Raw genomic sequence first — 11,924 nt, forward strand, 5'->3', positions numbered from 1 at the left:
TAGTATGCACGCTGCCATAAAAATCTAATAGAAGAAGCAGAACTTTTCTTCCGCTGGTAAAGGTCACGGGTCGGAGTAAAGATGGCGGCCCCGGACGAGTTGTTTTGCTGGGAAGGAGACTGGGGTTTACCGTCCATTAGCGTCGACTGTCTGGTGGTTCTGGTGAGTCTCTGTTCATATTGACGCAGAACCGTGTAGTGCGTGTCCCTCTGTGATACTGGCTGAGTGACACGGCTCCGACCCGCTGCCACCGGTACCAGGCTAACGGCTAAGTTCGAGTCGACGTCCCCCCTGGCACTCTGGTTAATACTGCTTCTTCTGATGTGCTGCTGCTCTGGTTAATAGATTAATCGTCTGCAGCAGTTGTTGGAATGCTTTCGGAATCCCCAAGTTCTGAACAGCATCATTATTCCACGTGTCAAACAGTCAGAAATCACTGAATAAAGACGAACAGAATGAGAGTAGCTGGTGTCGGCTCCACTTCAGCAGTAATAAGAGGCTCCTTCTAAAAGGCCTTCCTCAGTTTCCGTACCATTCCACTTTGCTATCAATACTCTTTCTAAAACATTTTTGTTGTATGTGATGAATCATGTTGTGACCACCCAGACGCGCTCTGGCTGTTTCCATGTCTGCCTGCAGTCCACGCTGGGGCTCCAGCGCTCCTCCAAGTGATCAAACCTGACTGAGACGTGTTTGCGTTGGACTGATAGCGGAGGAGCAGTGCAGTCTGGGTAATGATGACTCCTCTGCAGTGGTTGGAAAACCTGAGCCTTCTGCTGATCTGAAAACGGCTCAATGTGTATTTATGTGATTTACCCCAGATGTTCCAGACCACAGGCTGTGTTTATAAAGTTTCCAGTTCAGTCAGGTTAAGTTCAAGCTGGTTTGTGGAAGGTCTTCCTCTGGTCTTAGCTGATCCTGCTCAGGTTGGTTTTCAGATTAAACAGGTGCTACATTATGTTTTGTCAGAGCAGAATGTGGCAAAGTTCATCTTTACTGCTGCTCAGTGGACAGTTTGGTGTAGAAGAATTCTGGTGATACAGTAGCATATGTATTGTGATAAACGCTTCGCAAATAATTATATTTTGATATGTATAGTGATATTTATCATTTATATAAATATAGGCGCTAAACTGGCAACACTGTTAATTGGCATCATGAATAACAAGCAACCTGGCTCACAGCTGTTGCTTTTTGGAATCCAAAACCAGAAATAAAATCAATAACCCAAAGATTGGCTGGGGAGATAAAAACATACAACACAAATGTATAAGTTGCTCCTGCCTTTTGTTCCTTTCCTGGCAGGGTGGACTGTCTCTCTCTGGTCCAATCAAATTGCAGATTACCACCTGATCTCTGTCGCCATATTAGGGAGCGTTTGCATCACTAGCCTCGCTAATCGAGAGAAGGGGCAATGATAGTCAAGAGATAAAGGGGGGAGAACTTCACGACCTTGGATTTGGGGAGTCAAATAGAAGGCAGGCAGAAAAAACCATAAACTAGAAACATGTCAGATACATAAAAACTGATACGTGATGAACATAAAGGCTGTATTGCATCCATAAGGAGCAAAAAGCATAAGCTGAACATAACCAGCCATAAACTATATGATGAGAGAAACACATTTCGTTTCCATTGCAGAGATCAGTAACACTTATAGCAGGTTGGGGCTGAACACTGCTTTCTCACCAGTTCTAGAGGACTCGAACAAGCTTCAATCTGAGGTCAACCATGTTGGTTTTCACATTTGTTGACCTCATAAGTGTACTTTGCTGGTTCTGCAAAGGTTGAACACAGAATAAAAGGGAAATATTTGATCAGGGATTCATGAACCAAATGTGGATCCAAAATGGAGCCGTGACTCGCACAGCGTTAGATGTCCAGGTGATATAGTGGATACAGTAATTTTAGGAACGAGGCTCATGGCCAACTAGTAAACAAGGTGCTGGGTTGTAATGGAGATTTTAATGTTGCTGACACAGTTTCAGGTCTAGTTGCTGTTTTGTCCAGCGTTGCGTCATGGTTTCTAACTGCACATGCTCATTGTGTCTCTGGGTAGACACTGGTTAGAGATGCATCTGTAGCGAGTTCAGATTAAGGTCTGGATTTGGTCCTGACCTAAACTCTAAAACCATGACTTCCTTACAGTGTTTCTGACTTCCTTACAGTGTTTCTATGTATTTCCTCCCGATTCAAATTGAAATCCATACACAGAGACTTCCAGCTTCAGTGGAACAAACTTTCGAGGTCTGTCTCCACTTAAAATTTATGAGGAAATTCTATGAGAAATTCAATGAAGCTTTTTACTCGTTAAGTTTCAGACAACTGAGAAATTTCAGCATTTACTGGAAGATGTGTTCTGCAAATGGCAGACAACCTTATAAATATATGTAAGGTAATCAGACTTCCCTTTTGTTTGTAATGTACTGCATAAAACTGTAGAGCGTGTGTGACATATGGAGAGACTGATGTTGACAGTGCAGATTTACATTGCATGAACAACCAAAGCTTCGTTTTGTGGCGTGGTGGCTCAGTGTCTAGACCACATGTGTCGGGTCCTCGAGGACCGCTGTCCTTGCTGGTTTTGCTGCTCTCTCTGCTAATTACCTTGATCAGGTGTGTCCGTTGGCTTTCCAAGCTTGTTGACTGAACACACCTGGTCAAGGTAATCAACAGGAGCTGGGGCAGAGAGAGGTGGAAAACCAGCAGGGACAGCGGCCCTCCACGGAACCAGTTTGAGGCCCCTCTATACCATTTGAGAGGGGTGTAGGTTTAAATCCAGTGACGGTCACCATGTGTGTTACTCGGTGCTGGACATCGCATGTGGCTGCTCATTGCCCCCTCTCTTCCCGACGGGGTTAAAATAATAGTTAATAATATATGAAATTAAAGTCATGTAACAGACAACGCTGGTATGTGTGTGTTTAGTGTGTGTGGGCGCTGCAACGACGAATCGATAATAATCGATGACGGAAATTGATCTATAATGATTTGCCGTTATCGATTAGTCGAGCTGCGCAGCGCGACGGCAAAATAACGCAGCCGCTGGAATGCGGGGAAAACAAACCAAGCGGCAGCAGGTGAAGGCTGCGCCTCATCTCTTCATATGAGCTTTAAATATTAAACAAAGACAACGTTAACCTTCAAGTCATACAAAGTTCAGCTGGTGGTTTGTAAAACTACAGCGACACAGGATAACGTAAGAATGAAACACTGGTGTCCCGGATGTAGCAGCGGGAACAAACGCTGTTTATCATCACGTGAGGACTCTTCATTAAGTGCCGCTGTGTTAAAAGTTACTTTGTTACTTAATCTGTGACTGCGCATCATCTCGTTCACTACATAGTGATGAACGGCGCCACCACAGAACGACGCAACTTAAACGGTGCAGACACTGAATGTGTCTGCGTGGGTTTTCTCCCACAGTCAGGTTAATGGAGCTGCTGCAGATCTTCACGTTGGAACAAAACTCTGCTTGCTTTGATTATTTATATTTTGGAAGTTTTATTATTCAAACGCTGGGTTTTGTGTGTTGTTTGAGATTTAAAGAGTCAAAATTTAGTTAAAAAAAAAACCTAAGGGATTTCTAGTAAGCAAAACATCAAATAATACTTGTTAAAAAAATGTTTATCCATTCGACAGATTAATGGATTATCAAAATAATCATTAGTTGCAGCCCTACAAAAGACACAGTCTGACCGCATCTAATTCCTGGTTTTCTGTGCGAACTTGGCAAATAAAGCTGTTTCTGATTCAGATAATGGATCTGTTGGGTGGATGAGACATTCCTTCGTTCATCAAAGCAGCAGCCCTTAACCCAACTAAATCCAGTTCCTATCAGGCAGGAACTTGTTCACTTCTGGGGGGATAGAACTTCATTTTGGCTTGTTTCCTCGCTGCAGGCCTACGCTCAGTTTGCAGGCGCTCCTCTCAAACTTCGGAAAATCTCCAACCCCTGGAGGAGCCCGAGCGGTGAGACACGTCTGTACTTTGTGGACTCATTCAGTCTCAGCCTGCTCACAGTCACTCGCTTACACCTGTTTTGTTCTTCAAAGGTTTTCTTCCTGCTCTGAGGACCAATGGGAAAGAAACTCTGTCCAGACCTTCTGACATTATCATCCACCTCAGAAAACAGGTAACCACTGCCTCCCAGTGTCACAGGTCACTATGTTCACGTGTAGAAATCAAAAGGAACAATAATGCTGATTTATCTGTTTGATGTTAATGATTTTAAGCTATTTAGATGGATACGAGTCAAAATATGATTATTCGTTTATTCTTGCACGTACTGTATGTCTGTGTTAAACAAATCACATTTTGTATTGGACGTATTAGGGATTCTACATTATATGATGGAAACTTCACATCATTGGAGTCACCCAAGGAGGAAAAGAGAATTCCTCAGCATGGTCTTGGTCTATGGAGGCAGTAGGCACAGCATGAGTTAGTAGAATTAGACCAGCCTGCGTTTGACTGTGTTCAGGCTCTGTCACATCTCTGAGCTCTGTAGCCCACTGGAAAAATCTATTAAACAACAGGAAGCTGGAGCCGGAGACACATTCCAGCTGAACTGATGATTCTGCTCAGCAGGAGCAGGAACTCAAGCCTTTTCTGTCTAATTCTGGAAGTTCTGTTTAGATTCCAAACTTTACCAACTATATAGTTTAAAGAAAAGAACTTGTTCCAGTCTGATTGATCCTCTGAACATTACTCTGTCAAATATTATTATTAATTATTGTTTTTTTGATTTATTTATTTTTTCAAAACATGTAAAAGCAGTTGATATACCAACACATAATTTTGCACATATACAAGAAAAAGCATTTCAGCTTTCAATTGACTTCGTACATGCTTGAACGGAGTAGGAAGAAGTTGGACTTATGTAGTTCTACCCCATGACCTCACCTTTTTAATAAACCAGTTATACCAATTCAATGTTTAATTTTTGTTTAATGACAATGTTTAATGTATGTGATTTAAATTCAATGCTTCAAGCAAATAGAAATTTCAGTCTCTCCCTTTTTTTCTTTTGCAGTTTTAAAGCACGTATGTCTTTGACACTGAGTGATCCACCTTCTTAAAACTCATAATGTTTTATCCACTCGCAAAGACGTGAAACGCACTCAATTTTGCAATGCTGGTGCCCGGTGGTGAAGACTCGATTGCCCCGAACCTGTCTTTCAGAGTTCAGCTGTTTCCTGCCTTAGAATTTCCCTGTTGTGTCAAGCTTCTGTCCCACTGGGACCTCATGGTGATGAACACTTGCATCATATTTGTCCTTGGCTGGTCTTGATGACATAATGATCAAATCTTACCTGAGGGGAATACTTGTGTTTGAGCTCAGTGTCTCTTTTAGTTTTCATACCTGCCTGAGAACACATGCTATTATGTCAGAGGTCACCAGAGATGGTTTCATTTACAGCCACTGCTTCAATTTTGAAGAAGATAGATGTCATTTTAGTCTAGTATTTGATCTGGTGATGTAGGACGGTTATGGGACGTGACATCCTACTGGAGAATAAAGTGACACTGGGATATCTGACACCCCTCCGTTTCCCTCTCTTTGCTGTGACCTTTAGTTCCTAGCACACATTCCCCTCAGCAGAAGTCACACCTCTAAGCCAACCGCTGCCCTCGGCAGCTAACAAACAGCTGGAAGTCATTACCCAGCATGCTTTGTGCCTCCACGCTGCAATAGGTTGGTGAAAAACCACAACGGCAGAGGAGCTGCTAAAGAAGCTGGCTTCACGCTGTGCTGCCGACCTCCCTCGCATTCAATGGCTTTGTGTATTCAGGCTGGTCAGCTTCTTCCATGTCTTGGTTTGTTGTCACTTTTATCAGCTGATGAGCTGTAGCCACTGTTTGATGCCTCCATCGTATCAGCAAATGCTCAACAGCTACACACATCAGCACCTTATTAGAGACACAGCCCTAAAAGTCTGCCAGTCCTACACCAACTGTACAGTCTAAGTGCCTCAGTTCTTCCTGTTGATATTTATTGCACAGAAAGAATATTTAATTGGAGCAAAAAACCTTGAAATTAGTGCAACACAACCTGATTAAAACCTCATAAAACAATCTACAGGTGTTTAAGGGGAACCAATTCACATGCTATGTTCAGCTACTCCTTATTAATGAAATGCCTCCAGCTGTTGACTACAGCAGCGGTAGTAAGGACTCAAGCAGAAGCTTATACACCTCCCTGCACTCCTAGTCGGGATCCTGGTATCAGGACAGAGTCCAGACTGCACCAGATCAGTCCCTACAGAAATCCATCAAATCCTCATGTCACTAAAACGTGTTCTTCCAGTTACTCCACACTGGCACAGACTGTTGTACTGTGATTTAAATTTTTCATAAATTTTATTTAGCATAGTTTTTGTTCTCACATTTTTGATCTGTTTCTCAGAAATACAACGCAGACTTCGATCTGTCAGCCAAGGAAGGAGCTGACAGCCTAGCCTTCATCTCTCTGATGGAGGAGAAACTTATGCCTGCTCTGGTAAGAAAACCTACACGTCTTGTTAGGAAAACATTCCCACACACAAAGCATGGCTCCTGTTTTCAGATCTACGCTTTCTGGATCGAGCCAAAGAACTACGTGGATGTGACTCGCTGCTGGTACGCTGCGCACATGCCCTTTCCTCTGAACTTTTTCCTGCCCGGACGAATGCAGAGGCAGCAGCTGGAAAAACTCCGACTGCTGCGAGGGGACGAGGGCCTAGAGGCAGGAGAGGACCTGGAGAAGGAGGTGAGGACGTGGCTGGCAGTCCGTTGAGCTTTTCCGCCACAGTAAAAACACTGACGTCACGAGTATAAGCACAAAAGTACAGTGTCTAAACAGCGAGCATTTAAGTCTGACTTCAGTTCTGTGTCATTTGGCTGCAGAACATGAAACGAAATTTGTGCAGAAAGATCACTTCCATCTGTTCAGGCTGTGCTGAGAAGTGGTTGGAACAAATTAGCAAGTAAAGAAAAACTTCAGTGAATATTTCCCCTGAAAAACCGCTGAAATAGAAAGATTCAACCACTTTGGAAAAAGTCAGATGTTGTTTAGGGAAAGTCTGAAGGTAAATTTATTTAAAAAACTTAACTTTAGAATCCAGGCCTTCAGTTCAGTAATGGGTCAATTCAATTCAATTTAATTCAATTTTATTTATATAGCGCCAAATCACAACAAAGTTATTTCAAGGCACTTTACAAAGTAAGGCACAACTACTGGACAGAAAGAGACAAGGTTAGTTAAACATGGGACAATGATGGGAGCTTATGGGACAGAGGAGGTAGAAGGAAACAGAAGAGCTCAGTGTATAAATTAAGTCCCCCAGCAGTCTATGTCTATTGCAGCTTAACTAAGAGATGGTTCCTGTGACTAACAATCATTGCCAGTGACCTGAACCATCTCTAACTATAAGCTTTATCAAAAAGGAAGGTTTTAAGCCTAATCTTAAAGGTGGAGAGTGTGTCAGCTTCTCGAACCTGAAGAGGGAGCTGGTTCCAGAGGAGAGGAGCTTGGTAGCTAAAAGCTCTGCCCCCTGTTCTGCATTTAAACACTCTAGGAACCACAAGTAGCCCAGCGCTCTGAGAACGAAGCGTTCTACTGGGAGCATTAGGAACTATGAGGTCTTTAAGATAAGAAGGAGCTTTATCATTAAGTACTTTGTAGGTGAGTAGGAGAATTTTAAATTCTATCCTACATTTTACAGGCAGCCAGTGCAGAGAAGCTAATGTAGGAGAAATGTGATCTCTCTTTCTAAGTCCTGTCAGAACTCTGGCTGCAGCATTTTGAATGAGCTGTAGGCTTTTTAAGGAGCTGTTAGGACATCCTATGAGTAAGGAGTTACAGTAGTCCAGCCTAGAGGTAACAAATGCATGGATCAGTTTCTCTGCATCGCTGTGAGAGAGGATGCTTCTGATTTTAACTATATTTCTAAGGTGGAAGTAGGCGGTTCTGGAGATTTGTTTAATGTATGATGTAAAAGAGAGATCCTGGTCAAACATGACACCAAGGTTTCTCACAGTAGAATCTTTGAGAACCTACAGTGCATTCACATCACTTAGCTATAGCTTTGGCCTCCTTTGACTTCACACTGCAGCGCTCCACACAACCTTTACTGTAAAACCTCAGACTTGGCTTGGAACGCTGTATTCTGGATGTTCAGAACCATGGTAGACTTGCTGACTCTTGCTGTTGAGCTCAGACAAACGGCTACAATGTGAACACTGTCTTCTGTGTGTTGTCTTTTAGCTGTACCGTGACGCTGCTGAGTGTATGAACCTACTGTCCCAACGACTGGGCTCACAGAAGTTCTTCTTTGGAGACTCGTAAGTTCCTCCAGATTTGCAGAGCAGCAGAATCTCCACCCAGAAGACTAATGTTAAAGACCACTTCCTTTTCAGCAATACAGAAACGGTCAAACCAACTGAGCTGAAGCGACACTTCCTCACCAAATCCAGTCTTTTAAATTCCAGTCAGGCCTCGTGTCCTGGAAGGAAACTATTTATGGATAATGTATTTTTCTTTCCTCACCTTCGCCTTCTTAGCCCTTCGTCTCTAGATGCTTATGTGTTTGGACACCTGGCTCCCATCCTCAAGTCCAAACTGCCGAATGGGAAACTTCAGCAGCATCTGAAATCCCTTGACAACCTGACCAACTTCTGCACCAACATCCTGCTGCTCTACTTCCCCAGAGATGGACAAGGTGAGGAGACAAACTGGATCCAGAACCTTTTCTGGTCCCTGTCACATCTGCAGAGCTTTTAGTCGAAAGCTTTTCCAAGAGATTTCTTCCTCTATTGTGTAGATGTGTTCAAAACTGCTTTTTCTGCGGATTATTTATCTGTTCATTTACCATCACTGAGTGATGTTATGTAAATGTCCACCGAGTCTCACTGCACACACTAACTCGCACAAGTATTATTGGTGTATGGTTCTGAGTGCCCTTGAAGCTCTGTATCTCTGTATCACAGAGAACAAAACCTCTAAAAAGCAAATGATTACACAACAAAGAGACAAAATCATCTTTAGGGCCAAAAATAAGAACCGAGACCAAGCCATTAGGAAGCCCTGAGACTCTGCTGGGTAGAGCGTCTGTCCAACACATCGGTTTGTTAGAAGGAAGTGTGCAGAGGAAGGGCTGCCCATGAGGTTATAAAGGGCAGGATTAGGGCTGTAACTAACCATTATTTTGATTGTGATTAATAGATTTATCTGATAAAAAAATTATTTGATGTTTTGCTTATTATAGTTTAAAAAAAACTGATAAGGGATTTATATTTCCATTTTGACTCTTTAAATCTCAAATTAAACACAAAATCCAGTGTTTGAATAATAAAATATCTAACATATAAACAATCAAAGCAAGCTTGGGGCTTCTTCTGTTGTGAGGATCTGCAGCAGCTACATTAACCTGACTGTGGGAGAAAACCCATGAAGACACGGAGATCATGTAACTCCAAAGACTCCTGGACCTTCAGTAGTTGTGCTTCAGGAGTGACAACCACTAAACATGTTTTCATGTGTTAACGCTGCCTTTACATTCAGTGGTGGCATCGTTCATCGCTATGTAGAGAGCGAGTTGATCCCAACCAGCTGATAGATTAAGTAACAAACTAACTTTTTACGCGGCAGCAACTAATGAAGCTTCTTCACGTGATGGATACACAGCGTTTGTTACCGCTGCTGCATCCATGACTGTTTTCTTCTCACGTGCTCGTGTGTCGCTGTGTATTTACAAGCCACGAGCTGAGGACTGCATTATTGCAGGTTAAAGTTGCTTTGTTTAATATTTAATGCTCAGATGAAGAAAAAATTAGGACGTAATCGCAAAAGGAGCAACCCAACTTATTGGTAACGGAAAATGATTATCAATCATTTCCATCTTAGATTTTTATCGATATTATTGATTTGTTGTTGCAGCCCTGAATTGGATACATCTCTCAGGATCAGTGCATAATCTGTCCTATTCCTTCTGCAACGACTGACGTCGTCCATGTTGTGTTTTTTAGAGAGCTCCGGTCCAAAGGGGTCTTCACAGCCTGAAGGTGGAGACTTTGATCACGTCCCCCACAAGCGCAGGAAGCAGTTCCTGTCGGCCCTGGTGGCTCTGGGGGCCATGCTGAGCTACGCCTTCATGACCGGCATGGTGTCCATCCAGCACATCCAGCAGGAGGCGCTGGAGGAGCCTCCTGACCTGCAGCCCCTCGGCTCCCACGAGGAGGAGGGGGACGGCTGACCCACAGGCCTAAATAGTTTTTGCTGTCCGTTATTACCACCTCCAAACCGAGCTAGAGAAGACGTGTCGGTGTAAGATTTACTGAATGAAAAATATCTCCTTCAATGAGCGGACGGGAGCGTGTGGCGCTGGTTCATGTGCAGAGATGTAAGAAATCACAGTTCTCCATGTACAGATTCTTTTTGGTTTTATGTCTAGTTCATTTGTAAGCTCACAGCTTTTCAAAGAGAAACCTTTGATTTTAGTTTAAATAAAATCGATTCTTTTCTCCAGGTTCAGTTCGTTGATGTCCCGTCTGCAGGGTTCAGTAAAGAAGGTTCTGACAGGTCGTAATGTACCACAACAAACGGGTCTGTTATTGCACCGTGCCTCCTGTTCTGTGTCTCACAAACATGCTTGACCTGCTCAAACAAGGGTCCGGCGTCCTTCAGAGAAAGCGGGCCCAGCAGGAGGTCCCAGGTGATGGAGAAGGCTTCATATGGAGCTTCTGCAGTCACTGTGGCTGGTCTAGAGGTTCTTTGCGTCCCTCATGAGGTTCCAGGCCTTTGGTGAGGCTTTCACAGACGTCATCATATCCCTGAACATGTGACTAGTACTCACTAATATTGACTGGAGTCCTGTGAGCTTAAACACGTCCCACTTGCCCCGAGGAGCAGCATCCGTTATGACTTCATACCGTTAATAACTTGGCCACTCGGTCCAGCCTGCCTCACCACCCCTCACCCCTCCACTGGGAGGCTCCACCCATCCAGACCGGCTCTGGACCCTGGGGACACAGCTGCACATGACGCCATCACCCAGGAATCCTGCTCTGGCTGCTGTTCGCTTGGTTTTGTTGAGCTGATCTGGAAGCAGTTTGTGGCTGTGACCCCCCAGCACCAACACACTGGATCTGACTCGCCACACACCTTCGCTGCAGTGGGAGGAACATTCTTAAACTGGTGACCATGGCAACGTTCCCGAAGCAGAAACAAACAGTGAGAGGAGGTCTGCAGAGGAAAGCACATGTCAGCTTCCCCCCCCCCCCCCCCACACACACACACATTTTCAGTGAGTTACCAGACTGGACAACACCCACTTCACTGGTTCTGACATCAGCTGCTGTAACTTCCCAGAGTCACCAGGTCTTCAGGGGTCCATGGGTGGATGGCCAAGCTCCTCCAGCAGAGGGTCTGAGCCACAACCCCAGCAAACTATAACCGTCACAGTTTACATACGAACAGACGCACCGGTTTAGCTGAGGACGGGTCAAAGTTCACTGCTGCTCAGCTGCTTCCTTTTGTGAAACATTATGAAATATGAAGGCACAGTGGACTCGGTTTAGGACACTAGCTCGTTGTGTACCGTGGATCGGACTGTCAAGGTTCTGCTGTCAAAAGAACCAGCCTGACTGCAGGTTCTGCTGGTTGCAGAACAGCACCAACTGAAGTGCAGTTACTTTCTATGTGTCTTGTTGGCTTTGCAGCAAGGAACTCTGACCTTTGACCCTTGGAGTGATGGCTGAGGAGCTGTTGTTGACTGTTGACTGGTTCTGTGCTCATTAAAGTTGTGATTGTCACTGTTTTATTTCAATTCTTTCTTCTGGTTAAAACGTCTCCACAAGAATAATTTCACGTGTTTGTGAACTTTCAACTTCATCTCTTGCTTTGCGCCCATCACCCTGCGTGCACGCGCTGCTTCGGTGAGCGC

General features: G+C 44.1%; 1 protein-coding gene across 6 annotated transcripts; it reads left to right on the forward strand.

Annotated features, from left to right (window-relative positions):
- Positions 1 to 6: 6 nt before the first annotated feature.
- LOC114842747 (metaxin-1-like) lies at positions 7 to 10,507 on the forward strand. Of its 6 annotated transcripts, XM_029128572.3 has the most exons (9): positions 696 to 731; positions 822 to 926; positions 3,903 to 3,972; positions 4,056 to 4,135; positions 6,410 to 6,502; positions 6,569 to 6,751; positions 8,249 to 8,325; positions 8,545 to 8,702; positions 10,009 to 10,507. In XM_029128572.3, the coding sequence occupies exons 2-9, from the start codon at positions 822 to 824 to the stop codon at positions 10,233 to 10,235; spliced, it is 993 nt and encodes a 330-aa protein (XP_028984405.1). In that variant the 5' UTR covers positions 696 to 731; the 3' UTR covers positions 10,236 to 10,507. The 6 variants fall into 6 exon arrangements, with proteins under 6 accessions (XP_028984406.1, XP_040923648.1, XP_055359384.1 ...); XM_029128573.3 differs by lacking the exons at positions 696 to 731; positions 822 to 926 and adding an exon at positions 7 to 162; XM_041067712.2 differs by having other exon boundaries at positions 688 to 731; positions 6,410 to 6,751.
- Positions 10,508 to 11,924: the final 1,417 nt, after the last annotated feature.

This window comes from Betta splendens, chromosome 16 (genome assembly GCF_900634795.4).
Source record: "Betta splendens chromosome 16, fBetSpl5.4, whole genome shotgun sequence".
Classification (NCBI taxonomy): domain Eukaryota; kingdom Metazoa; phylum Chordata; class Actinopteri; order Anabantiformes; family Osphronemidae; genus Betta; species Betta splendens.